At 36.7% G+C, this 16,605-nt stretch overlaps 1 protein-coding gene across 50 annotated transcripts in view; it reads right to left on the bottom strand.

The window, feature by feature from the left end:
- PUM2 (pumilio RNA binding family member 2) overlaps positions 1 to 16,605 on the bottom strand; it is a 106,783-nt gene that overhangs the window by 40,018 nt on the left and 50,160 nt on the right. For 37 of the 50 annotated variants that reach the window (XM_078349889.1, XM_078349902.1, XM_078349909.1 and 34 more), the window contains 3 exons: positions 14,183 to 14,308; positions 11,423 to 11,565; positions 8,236 to 8,374 (listed from right to left, as the gene is read on the bottom strand). In XM_078349889.1, the coding sequence (XP_078206015.1) occupies positions 8,236 to 8,374; positions 11,423 to 11,565; positions 14,183 to 14,308 (408 nt within the window). The remainder of the gene's footprint in view (positions 1 to 8,235; positions 8,375 to 11,422; positions 11,566 to 14,182; positions 14,309 to 16,605) is intronic. The other 13 variants (XM_078349884.1, XM_078349895.1, XM_078349906.1 and 10 more) reach the window with 1 other exon arrangement.

The raw sequence follows: 16,605 nt of genomic DNA, 5'->3' as shown, positions 1-16,605 counted from the left end.
AACACTAAGAAATGTTTACTATGTAACTTCTTTAAAGTTGAAAACCAAGTGCTTCATTGTCAGCATTCCCTTAGATTTTTATGTGTAAAAACTTAAACCAAATATTCTATTTGTGAAGATTATCAAGCTAGAGTTTAATTAAAAATCACACAGGCTTTAGTTTTACTGCAGCCTTAAGCACAAGGCAGGTAAATCTGCATTCTTCCCAACTGGTGGAGAATAAAGTTAACTTCTTAACAGCCTTTCTCAATGGAGACTCAAAATGTTGAACCAAAAACACAGAAAATGATTTAAGTGAGTATTTTGTTAATTTTCCCAAGGATGGTATGTAACAAGAACCACTCTGGAATCACAGGAGAAAAGTTAACTATATAAACTGTGGATACTTTAGAGCAGTAAGAATCAGGCGTTACTCTTTTCTGGAACTCAGTTGAGAAAGGCTGCCTTATAAAGCGACAAAAACTGAGGCTCACTAATCTTACAACTATCAGCAAAAAATGTTTTGGCAATGATTTTTTTTCCCTTTGAGAGTGGTGTCTTGCTCTGTTGTCCAGGCTGGAGCACAGTGGCATAATCATAGCTCACTGCTGCCTTGAACTCCTAGGCTTACATGATCCTCCTCCGTCAGCATCCTAAATGGCTGGGACTACAGGTACATGCCACAAGGCCTGGCTAATTTCTTTTTATTTTCCATAGAAATAGGGCCTCACTACGCTGCCTAGCCTAGTCTTTTACTCCTGGGCCAGTGATGCTCCCCGGCCTCAGCCTCCCAACTGTGTCTGGCCCTTTAAGAAGTTTTTTAAAAACACAGACTATATTGAAATACATCCCAACATCAATTTTTAAGTCTTCTTTTGTTAATTCTATACAGAAGTGAGAGTTACAGTAAAATGAGTGATAATGCAGCATGAACATTTTATTACCTTTAAACACAGTAAGCTAACATCAGTTCAAATATAATAAACAGTGCTCAGATAAACAAGTCAACTATAAGAGTGACACTTTTACATGCAAAGGTTGTTTTTAGTAAATACAAGAATTCTGACCAAGAATAAGCCTTAGCACATTGCTAATAAAACATCTACATTACTAGTAAATGTCAAGACATACCTACCAGTCAATAGTCTTAACTGGTATATGTGGTCTAGTCCTAAATCTAACATACATAGAAAATATTCTTGTTCAAACACATTGCCATTTACTTAACATCTGAATTTGAATTAAAAATAAAAGTAAATCCATTTGGACATATGGCTAAAAACCATATGTCCAGATGAATCAAACAGCACTTAACTGCTACTTAACTAAAAAGCATATATACATTCCCAGATAGGAAACAACCAATAGTCAGCTCATCTCTGAAGACCTGTTCTTTACCTTCTAAATCTTTCTCAAATCCATCCATTCTCTTGATGGCTACTTTCCTGTCCAATCATATTATATGGTCTGCCCTTGCTCTTCTGTCCCATGTCTGTAACACACTCTCCACAAAGACTGTGGTCTGAGATTGATATTCAAAGGTATCAATCCACACTCTCGCTCCAAACCTTCTAAAAGGTTTGAAAGGAAAAGCGAAACTCTGAATATAGCCCACAACATGATCTGGTTGGTTCCTGGCTGTCTTTCTAGTTTTACCTGGTATTCTCGTAGCTTTTATGTTTTGGGAAAAATGAAGGTTAAAACTCCTCAGAGGTACCACGTTTTCCCTCAGCACAGAGGTACCAAATTTCCCCTCAGTACAGGTGTATTCTCTTCCTTTGTCACAGAATGATATTCTTCCCCACTCTCATTCTGTACTTAGCTTAATTTTTCATGAATTCATCCATCTGACAAATATTTATCAAGTGGCTACCACATGCCAGGCACTATTCTAAGTACTGGGATAAAGCAGGGAAAAATATCCTTATTCTTGAGGAGATTATTTTCTGTTCCAAGTGAGATAAATAAAAACCAAGTAAAAAGATATGTTAGATACTTTTACATATTAAAAGGAGAGAAATATCAGACAGGGAAAGTCGATAGAAGATATTGGGCAATGACAAGAGTGTTAATAATTTGAAGCTAAGGGTTATGAAAAATCTCTGTAACAAGATGACCTATGAGGAAAAATCTAAAGAAACTCAGAGAATTAGTCAAACAGGTATCTGTAGTAAGATATCTCCAAATAGAGAAAATAGAAAGTGAGCCAGTACGACTGAAAGAGAGATGGAGTGAAGAGTAAGACAGGCAACAAGGGGCCAGATCCTTTCAGGTCACTAGAATAACTTGAGCTTTTTAAAATTTGTTTTGAGATGGAGTCTTGCTCTGTTGCCCAGGCTGGAGTGCAGTACCACGATCTTGGCTCACTGCAACCTCCATCTCATAGGTTCAAACTATTCTCCTGCCTCAGCCTCCCTAGTAGCTGAGATTACAGGTACATGCCACCACACCCAGCTAATTTATATATATATATATATATATTTTTTTTTTCCTTTTCTTTTTTTTTTTTAATAAGACAGGGTTTCACCATGTTGACCAGGCTGGTCTTGAACTCCTGACTTCATGATCCACCACCGTCAGCCTCCCAAAGTGCTGGGATTACAAGCGTGATTCACCGCACACGGTCTAATAACGTGAGCCTTTACTCTGACTTCAGGCAGGAAACTATTAGAGTTTTGAGGAAAGGAGTGAGTTACCTTGACTTTTCTTACACTCAAGTTACTGTGTAGAGAGTGGACTCCATAGGGGAGAAAAGAGAGACAAGAAGACATGTGAGAATCCTGATGGAATGTGAATCTAGGGGAGAAGTAATGAGGACCAAATCAAAAGAGAAGTGGCAGTAGAAAGGTAGTTGAATTTGGAGAGCCCTCGAGATTTGCTAAGATTAGATGTGGGATGGGAGGAAGAAAGGAGTCAAGGATTCCCCCTATTTTTTGGCATAAGAATTGTTAAGAACAGAGTTTTTATTTATGATAAAGATAAGACATCATAATTTATCCAGTCTACATTTTCTAATTTGCTAACGTGAGATTGTTCCTAATAGCTAATGATAGCTTAATTTTCCTGTTATTGATTATTTATGCCTTCTCTTTTTTGATGAGTCTCTGAGGCTGTCAACGCCATTGTCTTTTCAAAGAAATTCCTGGGATAATTAATCATTCTGTTTATTCTCTATTTTACTCATACCAGCTCTCCTATTTTTATTATTTGCTTCCTTCTACAGTCTTTGGTTTTATTCTCTTCTTTTTATAGTTTCTGGATAAATGCTTAGCTTGTTCATTTCCAGTCTTTCTAATTTTCTAATGTAATCATTAAAACCTACATATTCTCTATGTTCTGTTTGTGTTCTAATCCACAAGTTTATGTAGCATTTTCACTATAATTCCGTTCAAAAGTTGCTAATTTCCACGGAATTATCTTTTTGTCTATGGCCATACAACTCTGTCTGGGCCTGATCTCATCTGAATTATCTTTTTGTTACTGAGAAAGTCTGTGACTGGTTAGGGGGATGTAAGAAGAGTGGGAAAAGGCAAAAAAAAGAGGTAGGAAAGAATGATATGAAGACAAGACATGGGAAATTGAAAAAAAAAAAAAAATAGTTCTCATACTCAAGAACTGTGCAATCTAGCAGAGGAGGAAACAACCCCCCTTCTTAATTCTAAAATGTCACTTACTTTAACATATGACAGATCTAACAACTTCCCTTCAGAATAAAAAAAAACTCTAACTTTAAAACATTTCCTATCTACAACCACATTAAAATAAGTGTTGTAGAATGGTGAAAATAAACCACAAACAGCTCAACAAAATGCAAGGCAGACAGAAGTAGTAAAGAAAGGTTCGAGTAATATGCCAAGAGGGCAGACAAGGAAGTAATTATCAATGAATGAGCATTGAGAAAGATCTAGAAAAGCTTCACGAAAGGGACCATATTAAAAGATGAGAAGGGGGCCGGGCGCCCTGGCTCAAGCCTGTAATCCCAGCACTTTGGGAGGCCTCGGCGGGTGGATCACAAGGTCAAGAGATCGAGACCATCCTGGTCAACATGGTAAAACCCATCTCAACTAAAAATACAAAAAATTAGCTGGGCATGGTGGCACGTGCCTGTAATCCCAGCTACTCAGGAGGCTAAGGCCTGAACCCAGGAGGTGGAGGTTGCAGTGAGCCGAGATCACGCCATTGCACTCCAGCCTGGGTAACAAGGGCGAAACTCAGTCTTAAAAAAAAAAAAAAAAAAAAAAAAAAAAGACGAGAAGGAAAGTTAATCACTAAATGTTTATAAAGCTAGATTTTTAAAAAGCAAAAATTATATACACCAATTTTGTTTAAAATTCATAAAGGGGTATTTTAAGTAAAAAAAAAAAAAAAAAAAAATGAACACAACTAGGACTAGAGCCACAGAAGTGCATGTTATGTCTGGATAACAGTATACAGTCTAGTGCATTAAAGCAAAGGACTTCGAAGGAATTCGAGAGATTTGGTAGGCCTATAATCCCAGCATTTTGGGAGGCCAAGGCAGGAGAATTGCTTGAAGCCAGGAGTTCAAGATTAGTCTGGCTATAGACACCATCTCTATAAAAATAAAAATGACCATGAGACAGAATGGTAGAGAACTGGCAAGTTACTGGATGCAGAGGTGCAGGAGAAAACCAATAAATAGTTAAAGATAACTTTGAGGTTAAAGCTAAGAGTTTCTAGTTCTAAAGAACAGTAAAGTGAAACAGGGTAAACAGTAGGCAGGAAAATTTGGAAATATGAGTTCATTTTCTGACATTTTTCAATTTGAGGAGTGCCTGCAACATATAAGAGAAATGTTTGGTACAAGGACAGACACGTATTAGATGTTCAGGAAAAAAATCCAAGATGCAGATGTAAACTCACAGGGATATTTGAAAGGATTAAGGCAAATATACTCTCCTAAGAAATAAAATGTAAAGTATCTTCATTTTCCAATACTGAAACCAAAATTGAAAGAGGAAAATAAATTGGCCATGGTTACACAATAGCTATACGGTGGAAATACAGCAAATTGACTCTAAAGAAGGTAACCATTAAGCAGACTGTCTTTCATATTTAAGGATATACATAGAGGAAGCAGAGACTAATAAAAAAGCATTGAGAGGTGAAAAGGCTATGAGTGAAATGCTTTTTTATTAGTCTCAGCAGAAGGAGTTACAAAGAGTTGGACATGGTCAACAGACTGAGCCAAAAAAAAAAAGATACAGAGGAAATTATACTTTGTAACTGTCACTAAGTTACAACAGAGATACTACAAAGAGAGGCAGAATTTAAAAGAGGTATGGGGTAGAGTATAAATTTTGACAAGCAGCCCATGAGAGAAGCACAGTATAGAGATAAAGCTTTTTAGGATGAACAGGCAGACCAGCACAGTGGGTGAAAGGAAGAGGGGAAAGACTGAACATTCAAGACAGAAAAACAATAGCACACAGGATAAAGCAGAAGAGTTAAGTACAGGATAATAACTAGGGATCTGATAAAGCACTGAAGAAAGCTACAAAGAAGAGTTAAAGTTTGAGACCTGAAGAAACAACAATTTTCTCAACTGAGAACATTTTAGTATACACATTAGCTTTATAACTATGTAACTATTTGGAGGGGGGGGGGGATATGGGATTATTTTATTATCACAGCCTAGGCAGAATGAAGTAAAGAAGGCATCAAAGAAAATTTTAGTGTGAGCGGATCATGTGAACAGCCCAAAAGTCACTGAAACATACAAATATAAATTCTAATAAGGTCCTTCTTATGAGTAGTTTTTACGTTTATATTTCTAAAAAAGCTAAAGGTTGTGGCTCAAAATATTAAGTAATACACTTTAAGACATGTATTACCTATTTTTATCATCACTAAAAAGATATAATAAACTGTTTTTAGACAAATACAGAAAAGGTTGCTTTTTTCTATAATTGTTAACAGAATTCACTATTGAACAGCAGCAAAAGAGAAAGGAAAAAGAGCTTTCTCAGAGAAGGTAAAGAAGAAATATGAATATAAAACTAAATTCTAAGATTGAAGTTGATGAAATTAAGAGCAAAATACTTTGATTTTATTTGTGCAGTGGCTCAAATCCCAGAACTTTGGGAGGCCGAGACAGGTGGATCACTTGAGGTCAGGAGTTTGAGACCAGCCTGGCCAACATGGTGAAGCCCTGTCCCTACAAAAAATACAAAAATTAGCCATTATGGTGGCACGCCCCTGAAATCACAGCTACTAGGGAGGCTGAGGCACAAGAATTGCTTGAACCCAGAAGGCCGAGGTTACAGTGAACTGAGATCGCATCATGGCCCAAGAACTGCTTGAACTCAGGAGGTGGAGGCTGCAGTAAGCCAAGATCGCACCACTGCACTCCAGCCTGAGTGACAGAGCAAGACTCCATCTCAAAAAAGAAAAGAAGAAGAAATAAAACTATGAGCTGAATATAAAAGAACAAAGGTATTTTATAAGAAATGAGTTAACAGGGCAAGCATCAGGAGCCTAGGAGGATCAATGACAGTCACAGGACACAGCAAATACATGCAGGCCAGAGGCACTCTCTTAATTCCAGGTTCTACAGAGGAAGTTAAAGCAGGTAAAAACTGTTGAATTCCATAACTCCTTTCCCCATTCTACATATTGCTAAAACCTAAGGACCCAAAATAGTCTTAGTGGTCCTCAAAAACTCCCAGCTCACTTCTTTTCAGCCCAACCTCCAAGTGCCTAAAACAACTTCAGCTTCACAGTCCATTTCTCAAAAGTCTGCTTTTGCCAAGGTCTTTAATCCACAATGACTCCATGACAGTAGAGTCTAGGAAGCAAAAATATATGGCTGGAGTATGAAAAACATATGGCTGGAGTATAAAAAGTAAAATAATGAGAATGCCACCCATTCTACTATCATTTGTATTTCAGGGACAGCAGGATGAAAATCTTCTCTTCATCCGGTGAAAGACAAGATGATAAATTCAGATCTTAGAGAATTCCAGGGAAAACAGAATGAATGTAATTGAAATAGAAATCCTTCAAACATGCCAAAGTATTTACAAGTACTTAATACATAAAAGAAACTCAATCACGCAAGTCATTATTTTCTTCCAATACACTGAACATATTTCCAAAACAGTCTGAATAGAAAAGTAAACTGCATTACAATTAAATAGAAATTGAAACTCAAATATCATTAATAAGTAACCCATACAGGGACAACCACTGATATACCAAAAGTGAAAAAAAGCATACTTACATCTTCAAAGTAAAGAGAATGGCAAGTTATGCCTTATCTACGGATATTAACAAATATAGCTTAAAATTTTAAAAACAAGTGCTGCATTTTTTGACTTAGGAAAAAACCCTCCTTCCTCTATTATTATCAGTGATTTTAATCATTTCACAAAAAAGTACTTTGTTGCCCTTTCCCAAAAGTTGTCCAGTAGCAATGAGTAGAAATTTTATACTATAATTTTTTATATTAGGCTTTCACAGACACATTATAGACACTGTTGCTATTAAGTTATAAGTAATAGTTTTAAAGACTAGAAATGGGCTAAACAAGATTAAACAGTGTTCAAATTAAGGGACATTAGCTGCAAACTCTTCTGGTATTAACTAAATGACTATTCTTACAAGACAGGAGTGGCAAATAGGTTCTGTCTTGCATATCAACTCTTGACAACTGGTTTTACTTTGTGAAGCAATATATCAAAAATTCTGGGCTAGGTTTAGATATAAAGATGTTATGAAAAATGGCTCTGTTGAGAATTCTGATACATATTTGCCATTCCTGTCATTGAGTCTCACAATCAATACTGATTTCAATTATTAGCAACTGAGTTTTAAATTTTTTTTTTTTTTGAAACGGAGTTTTGCTGTTGTTACCCAGACTGGAGTGCAATGGCACAATCTCGGCTCACTGCAACCTCTGCCTCCTGGGTTCAGGCAATTCTCCTGCCTCAGCCTCCTGAGTAGCTGGGATTACAGGCGTGCACCACCATGCCCCGCTCATTTTTGTATTTTTAGTAGAGACGGGTTTTCACCTTGTTGACCAGGATGGTCTCAATCTCTTGACCTCATGATCCACCCGGCTCAGCCTCCCAAAGTGCTGGGATTATAGGCGTGAGCCACCGTGTCCTATCGCTCTAAATATTTTTTTACAAGGTAGGCAAGATTTTAAATAGTTTGATTTTTTTCACTCTTCAGTGTGAGTACCTGCACTTGACATTTTAAATCTATTCAAATTTCCACAAATGACCAATTGTATACCTGGCATGCCAGTAGCAAGACCCTGACCAAAAGCCAAAGTTGGATTTGCTGCTGCAGCTGCTGCAAGTGATTCTGCTTGCTGCCCTTGCTGACCCTGATTGGGAGTAAGAGGACGCTGACCTGCTCCAGCACGGAGAACCTACAAAGGTAAAACAATTTTCTTAAAATCAATATAAAAACAGATAAGTAAATTTATCTTGGACAACCGTGTATTTATTACAAATAGCTTTTGAATAGTCTTTAAACATTTACAGCAAGGAAATGTAGATTTAGCATGAAAAATCACAAAATACATTAACATCAAAAACACAATCACTAGCTCTTATCTAGAACAATCTATAAAGCAACATGGAGGTTATAGAAAATCTTTAGTTAAAAACTATTTCTAATATTTGTGCTCTTTAACAAGGTCGTTAAAAAAATAATAATGATAATGAGCTTTCATTATTGTTGAAAACAGAGTAGACTCCAGCCTGATGTCCATGGGAACTGAGTCCGCACTGTGGAGGGCACAAGCTCTGGCAGGGCCTGAAGATGCACCTCAGAGATTACCTCAGTACTGCCACCTTGTGGAAGATATTTTAAAGGAATCGTAAACTCATGTGACCAGCAGGGAGGACATCAAAGAATCTTTCCTGCCTAAAATCAGCCTCCGTCCAGAGCTAGCACCTGGAAGGAGACACGCCCTCTCCTGGGGCCACATCTTCACTGGAAGGCAGGTGATGCATCTCTATCCTGGTACTTTCTCTGACTGCATCCTCCTCTGTTCACTGGCCACAATGTTTAATTTTTGAGAAGTGAATGTTGAAAAGTCAAGTCCTTGTTACTCTGAGTCAAAACTCTCATTTGACTTGAAAGATTTGTGCTTCTGTTTTTTCTTCTTTTTCTTTTCTTTCAATCTTCTTTTTCTTGTATTTCTCTTTACTTCAGAGGAACTGGAGCTGCTCTCATCTTCATCTGAGGTAGAATCCTTCAGTAACTGTTTTAACTGCTGTATCTTTACATCCTTTTCATGTCTTTTATTGCCTCATATGATGTCATCCATGGGATCTTCACGTGCTACTCTGAACTGTTTTAACTTCTGGTTGCCTCTAATAAAGAAAGGGCATTCTTTGTCGCCGATTCGGTGACTATACCATTCGCAATGCCAACCCAAACATCCTTTAATCTTGTTGCTTTAGAAATGACTGTTCCATCACCAAGAAATTATGAAGCAGTCCAATGAAAAGTAACTGCATAACTTTGACTTCTTTCCCCAGTGGCATCTGAAGTCCTTTAGTTGGTGTTCAAGCCAGAAATTTCCTGGCATGTTCATTGCCTGGTACATCTGGTATGCAATCTTCTGGCTTAGTCTCATCTTCCTTGATAAACCCAGGAGGAGGTTTTTCATAAAAGGACCCCAGGTGCTTGCGTCGCCATTACTGCTCCGCATGCCGCTGCCCTGCGGCTCACTCAGGAGGGGGCCAAAGTCCTGGCCTCAGCTGCCTGATCCCCCACCTCCTCGACCCCCGGCCCCAAGTTGGTTCGTGGAGCCCTAAAGCTCAGCTGCCAGGCCCACTGCTGATGGTTAGTAGGTTTTTTTTTTGTTTTAAGATTTGTTTGGGACTGGGAGGAATGGCAAAATCTTAGATAAAAGACTTTAAAATTAGATGTTTTTTCCTCTCTCTTTTTTCTTTTAGAGACAAAGCCTCACTCTGTCGCACAGGCTGGAAGTGCAATGCCATGATCTTGGCTCACTGCAACCTCTGCCTTCTGGGTTTAAGTGATTCTCCCACCTCAGCCTCCCCAGTAGCTGGGACTACAGGTACACGCCACCATGCCTAAGTTTTTGTATTTTTAGTAGAGATGGGGTTTCACCATGTTGGCCAGATTGGTCTTGAACGCCTGACCTCAAGTGATTCACGTGCCTCAGCCTCCCAAAGTGCTGGGATTACAGGGAGGAGCCACTGCGCCTGGCCTAAAATTAGATTGTATTAAAATTATTTTCTCAGGCTGAAAACAGAAATACGGAAAGATTAGGCAAATAAACTGTGAATTTGTTATGAGACTGATGCAGACCAAACCAAGTTTTCAGGATTCAGAAGCCTTAATAACAGTGGGCAAAAGCTGCTTTTAAACATATATTTAAAAAAGAACACAAGATTATATGAAAACTTAGTCTTGGTCAAGGTTTACTATTCTGGAATAAATAGCTGTTGTAGCAATCATGCACAAGCATGATAAAGTTAATCATTAATTTTAAACAACTCAGGACAAGAGGGAGTCATTTTAAGTCCCTCCGTATAAGTAAGCATCAAACACAGGTGTGCATATTTTAAGCTAATGTGACAAATGTTTGTCCAAAGATACAGATTAAAAAATAATTTATTAAACAATGAAGTGACTAAAGGACTGAGTCAAAGACAGCTTCAACAGAACATCTATTTAGAATTAAAATGTTAGCTGAGTGCAGTGGCTCACGCCTGTAATCCCAACACTTCAAGAACAGCCTGGCCAACACAGTAAAACACCATTTCTACTAAAAATAGAAAAATGAGCAGGGCGTGGTGACACATAACTGTAATCCCAGCTACTTGGGAAAGACTGAGGCATAAGACTCGCTTGAACCCAGGAGGTGGGGGTTGTAGTGAGGTGAGATCGCACCACTACACTCCACCCTAGGCACAAAGTAAGACTGTCTCAAAAAAAAAAAGAGTAAAGAATTAAAATATATTAAAGGAAATTCAAAATAAAGTTTAATTTCCTAGTAAGAAACACCATACTTGTAATTCACCTGCTTCTTTGATATAAATACAAGGAATGTGACAACCAGAATTCTGATATTTATTATAGTGTTTTAACATTTACCAAGTTCTTTTGAAGAGAGATTGTAATTTAAATACTTGAATAATTATTTTAATAGGAACATTATTAACATACTAATAAAAAGTGATGAAAAGAAATTTAGAAACTGCTAGAGATTTCAAGACTGCAAAATAACAGAAACTGAATACAAACAAATCTTTAAATTCATATAATACTGATTAGGAAAAAAAAAAATCATGCATAAATACTTGTGTATCAACTATACATCAGGTATCACGTTATATGCTGAGAAAACAAAAGTCAAAAAACATAAACCTTAAACATCAGGAGCTCAAAGAATTTCAAAGAATACTTGGTATTACTTAATAAAAGGCAGGCCTACCTGTTGCTGTCCAGGCTGAGCTTGTGATGCTGCTTGCTGATTGGCTGTGTTATTTGCCGCAGCTGCAGCCTGTTGCTGAAATAAGTTGGCAGGATACACCCCCCATGGAACACCATAATACTGAGGTGGAACCACCGCTGGACCTAAACCCCACACCCAACCCCCCAAAAAAAGTTATTAAATTTTATAGAGACATGAGATTAGTTGCCTATCATTAGATTATAAAGGGGGCAGGAAAAAGACTTAGAGAAGAACATGTCTTTATAATAAAAGACAAAGTATTGATGTGTGACAGCAACAGTCTTGAAGGGCAAAGATGAGAACCCAACCTCAAGGCTACCAATAAACTGACAGGACATTTAACTATCTATTCAACATTTAATAACATTTAATAGTCAATTTTCTGACTACAAAGACAAATTACAAAATTATTTTATTTTATTTTATTTTTTTAGAGATGGGATTTCACCATGTTAGTCAGACCGGTCTTGAACTCCCGACCTCAGGTGATCCGCCTGCCTTGGCCTCCAAAGTGCTTGGATTACAGGCATGAGCCACCACGCCCGGCCACAAAATAATTTTTAAATATTTTACTTTCCAATCTGTTACACAAAACTGGGAACATTCTGGTACCAAGCATGCTTGAAAACCTTATTTTAAGATATTTTTCATATTTTAGAGTTAGTCAAAATTATCACAAAGTAACTGCAAATTATATGAAAACAAATGAGATATCAGTGTTTATGTAGTTAGGAAAACGAAACTGAGTCAACACAAGAAAAAACGAGATAATATAAGTACAAAGAAAAACAGAAGAAGGCAAACTAGGAAAATAAAACTGAAATGTTCCTGCTCTAGTCTACTTTATTCAAGATAATATTTGATTCCTGGAGAGTAGTTTTATGTGTAATAAGCTTCACCATTAAAGTAATTAATAAAATGCCATGATTCCCGACTTACATAACAAACATGTCCTAAAACCGTATCAGTAGAATTTTAGGACATCTTAATTTATATTAATGCATTTTTAAAAGACAAACTCTCGGTTTCCTGTAGCATTCAAAGGGGAAAAAAGCTCAGTATATTTGACTGAATCACTAAAATAAAAAGCTTTCAAAACTTAAAAGCCAAAATATAATATTTCTGACAGTTGACAGTCAGGTAAGCTGAACCTAAAATGAGAGCTATTAAAACACTGAATAGAGTTTACCCAAAAAAGGCTACATTATAAAAATAAAACAATAGAGTTTTATAAACTCTATTAATGACATCTACCTAGAAACTCATCCAACCTAGCCAGGAGCCTGAATTTATTGACATTGTAAAATTATAATATTTTGGATACACTGGGACAAACCAAACAATATTACTGAAATTAATTTTATTGTTTTTTATTTTTATAATGTGGGTAGCACAAAATCTTAAACTACATTTTCTCGCTCACATTGTATTTCTACTGGACAGTGCTGGTCCTAGAAAGCCTAGGTCCAAAATGCATAGAATGCTTATACACAAACTCAAAGACCTCTTAAAGTTACTTCTTTTAGGCCCACCTGTTAATGGTTCTCTGTAGTATAACACACTTTACATATTACCATCCAGTTAAAGGGAACCAAAAAAGCTCGCATCCTTATAAAATCATACCCAAGTCTACACCAAAAGCGAATGAATGACAGCTTAGTTTCATTCTGGTAGCTAAGATATCAAATATAAATTTGAAATTTCTTCCCCCTGCTTTTTAAAACAAGATCTTGACTTTAAAAGTCAGTCTCCTGAGAAAAGACTGTCAGAAGTGGATTTCAAACTGATTAGTGACAGTACTCAGTGAAGATATCACTTAAAGCCAAAAAAACCAGTGACAGCCTCAAGTTTTGAAAGTCAGCCCATTAGCAGACTCATTCCAATAAACAAAATTCTAAGGCTGAAATCAACAAATTCTTGCCTGTATAACCAACATAAATTGTGCCTCAGACTAACTCATTTCTGTCTTTGTTGGAACCTCAACCTGAAACCAACTCTTCCCAACAACCCTAACTAAGATCAGCAAATTGCTTTGCTCAAATAAGGCTGCCTGATCAGGACACAACTTTTCCTTACTTATAAAGACAATAAATACAGTTTTTTGCTTTTGTTTTTAGACAGTCTCACTTTGTCACCCAGGCTGGGTGCTTTGGCATCCTAAAGAGCTAGGATTACACTGGGCCAGCTTTGGCTTTTATTTCAGATTCTGTGTGGTAGTCTCAGGTTGAATGGTTTTTAGTAAGTTCTTTACAACTTGATCCAAACTTTCTGTCCCCCAATTTGTTTGTACATTTTAGCATTATTCAAGAAATTTTAGATACATATTTTCTCAGAATTACTGTATCTGTTTACCTTTCTCTATTCTATCCCTGGCCTACATATGTAGGCCACCTACCTCTATTTTATTTTCTAATAAGTAATTTTACTTTCCATTGTCTTTGTGAGTAATGGGATTGGTCATTAAAATGGAGATTCACGGTTTACAACAGATTTCTAAAACTATAAAGCTGAAATGTAAACCAACTACGTAAAGGAGGAAAAGTTATTGCTTAAGTTTTTCCCTGTAGCATTACAGCTGAAAAACAGTACTAACTTCCTGGAAACTTTAGTTCATTCTGGATAATGTTTCAGTTTTTCTTAGGAATTTCAAATTGGCCAAACGGATAAAAATAAAGCTTACACTCAAAATTAAATACAATAAAAAGCAACCATAATAAGGATGAACAAATAGTATGTTACCTGCTAATGTAGCTGCTGCAGCCAATCCTGCTGCAGTATATGGATCAGTCCCTGGAGGAGCAGCACTAATAATGTATGGATTTGGCACAAATGCAGCTGGAGCAAGGCCTGCTGAGAATACACCAGCTATATTTTACAAAGGGAGAAATAATAAACAACAATGTAAAGTATGATTTTTTTCATTAGATAAAAACGTTTCTACTCTGAATATGGTGTGAAGTGGGGGGAAGAAGAGTGTGCATAATGGTTCAAATTTTTACTAAGTGGCCTTAGGCATGTACCGCTAACTCTAAAGTTTTCATTTAAGAAATGGCTGTTTTGCAAAATGATTGTGAGAATTAAATGTGATACCAATTATGACATAACTATACTGTCGCTAGGGGTATGTTATGGAAAATAAAAATATAAATACAAAAATAAAAAATAAATGACTGTACAATAAGTATTAGCACGTGACTGGCACAAAATAAATGTGAGAGCTAGAACTGCGACTGGTAAATAGTAGCTTTTCACTCAAAAAATCTAAAAGTCAGAATTATTTAATATTTTATAATTTTATGATAAAAAGATTGTTATTAAAAATTCAAATACTGGGAGATATAAAGTAGAAAGTGAAAATCCTCATGTAGCCTTTCCTGGTATGTTTTATATCCTCCTCAATTTTTCAATGCACACATACTCATACATTTTGTAATCTAACCTTTAACGGTACTTTAATACACCTTTTCACTTATCAATTAATCACAGATCTCTGTCTACAGATACACACATAGTTTATTCTTTTTTTTTTTTTGAGACAGGGTCTTGCTCTGTCACCCAGGCTTGGAGTGCAGTGGCATGATCATGGCAAACAGCAGCCTTGACCTTCCAGGCTCAAGTGATCCTCCCACCTTAGCCTTCTGAGCAGTTGGGACTACAAGTGTGCACTACCATATCAGTATTTTTTTGTATTTTTTGTAGAGACAGGTTTCAGCCATATTGGCCAGGCTGGTCTTGAACTCCTAGGCTCAAGTGATCCACCTGCCTTGATCTCCCCACAGTGCTGGGATTACAGGTGTAAGCCACCGTGCCCAGCCACTTTATTTTTAACGGCTACATAATATGTACTCTTCTGTATAGAAGGAACATGATATAATCAGTCTACTACCTTAATATATTTAGATAGTTCATAATCTTTTGCTATAAATAAGCAATGCAATCATTCTATACAAGTCTGTACATTACAATATCCTTACAAAAATTTATTTCAAAGAACAAAACCGTAAATTCTCTTTTATAAGAGACAACATGTCACTATTTTGAGAGATTCAGGCTGGTCTCAAACTCCCAGGCTCAACTGATTTTCCTGCCTCAACCTCCAGTAGCATACAAAAGGCATGTGCCACCACACCTGACTTTTCTGTTTTTGTCATATAAATTCTTGATCCACATTTCTAGATTATATTCCAGGAAAACTGTACTAGTTTAGATTCCAAAAGTAGGAGTGCCATTTACAATCCTGCCAAAACAGTATATTATCAAACATTTTGATGAGTTGCCAACCTAACAGGTAAAATAAATTAAAAAATTTTAAAAAGTTTGTATTAATTCACAGTTCTTTGGCAATCAACAAAACAAATGTATCCAATCTTTTATGCTTTTGTTTTTCTCATTAAAAATTTCAATCCATTAGGAATGAGACCCAATAACCCCCAAGCTATTTTCCAAATAATCATTCTTTTGGCATTGATTTGAAATTCATCTCATCACTCTACCCTAAACAAGCACGCAAACACACACAGATCTATTTCCAAGTGATCTTGTTCAATGATCTACTTGTATATTTTGAGTCCAGTACCACACTATTTTAATCATCATAAATAGTAATTGTTTTAAAAAACTAAAACCATGCTCCAAAAAGTTAAAGAAAGCAATGACTAGTAAAAATTGAGTTTGCAGGAAGGCAGATATAAAAAGAAATAACTTGCAGAAAGAAATGCAGAAACTCTCTATTTGTAAGATAACAAAACTGGCTAAAATCGGTTAAAACCAATATGGACAAATGGAGTCTGCAGAAAAAGCCTGCTGACATCACAGCCCAAATTTCCACATTTCATACTAACTCCCCTGCAACAATTTGTACATGCGACCCATGAGGAGGCATGAAGAGGTAACTGTGCATGCTAAGGACTTTCCAGGGCTCCCCATTCCTTCCACCATCACTTAATAATCTCAAAATCCATCCCTTAAGGCATTTCTAATAAAAATTACTCCCTTTTAAAGCCAGCACAGCCCTTTTAAAGCTGGACTCCTGTCTCCTTGTTGGTTGACCTACAAAAAAAAGCTTTCCTTTTCTCAAAAACTTGATGCCACAACATTGGCTTCTACTGTATCAGGCAGCAAGCCCTTTTGCTCTGAAACAATATGGTTGAGCAAGTCCTCCT

Source organism: Callithrix jacchus, chromosome 14 (genome assembly GCF_049354715.1).
Source record: "Callithrix jacchus isolate 240 chromosome 14, calJac240_pri, whole genome shotgun sequence".
NCBI lineage: Eukaryota > Metazoa > Chordata > Mammalia > Primates > Cebidae > Callithrix > Callithrix jacchus.
This window is presented reverse-complemented; position numbering and strand designations above follow the sequence as displayed.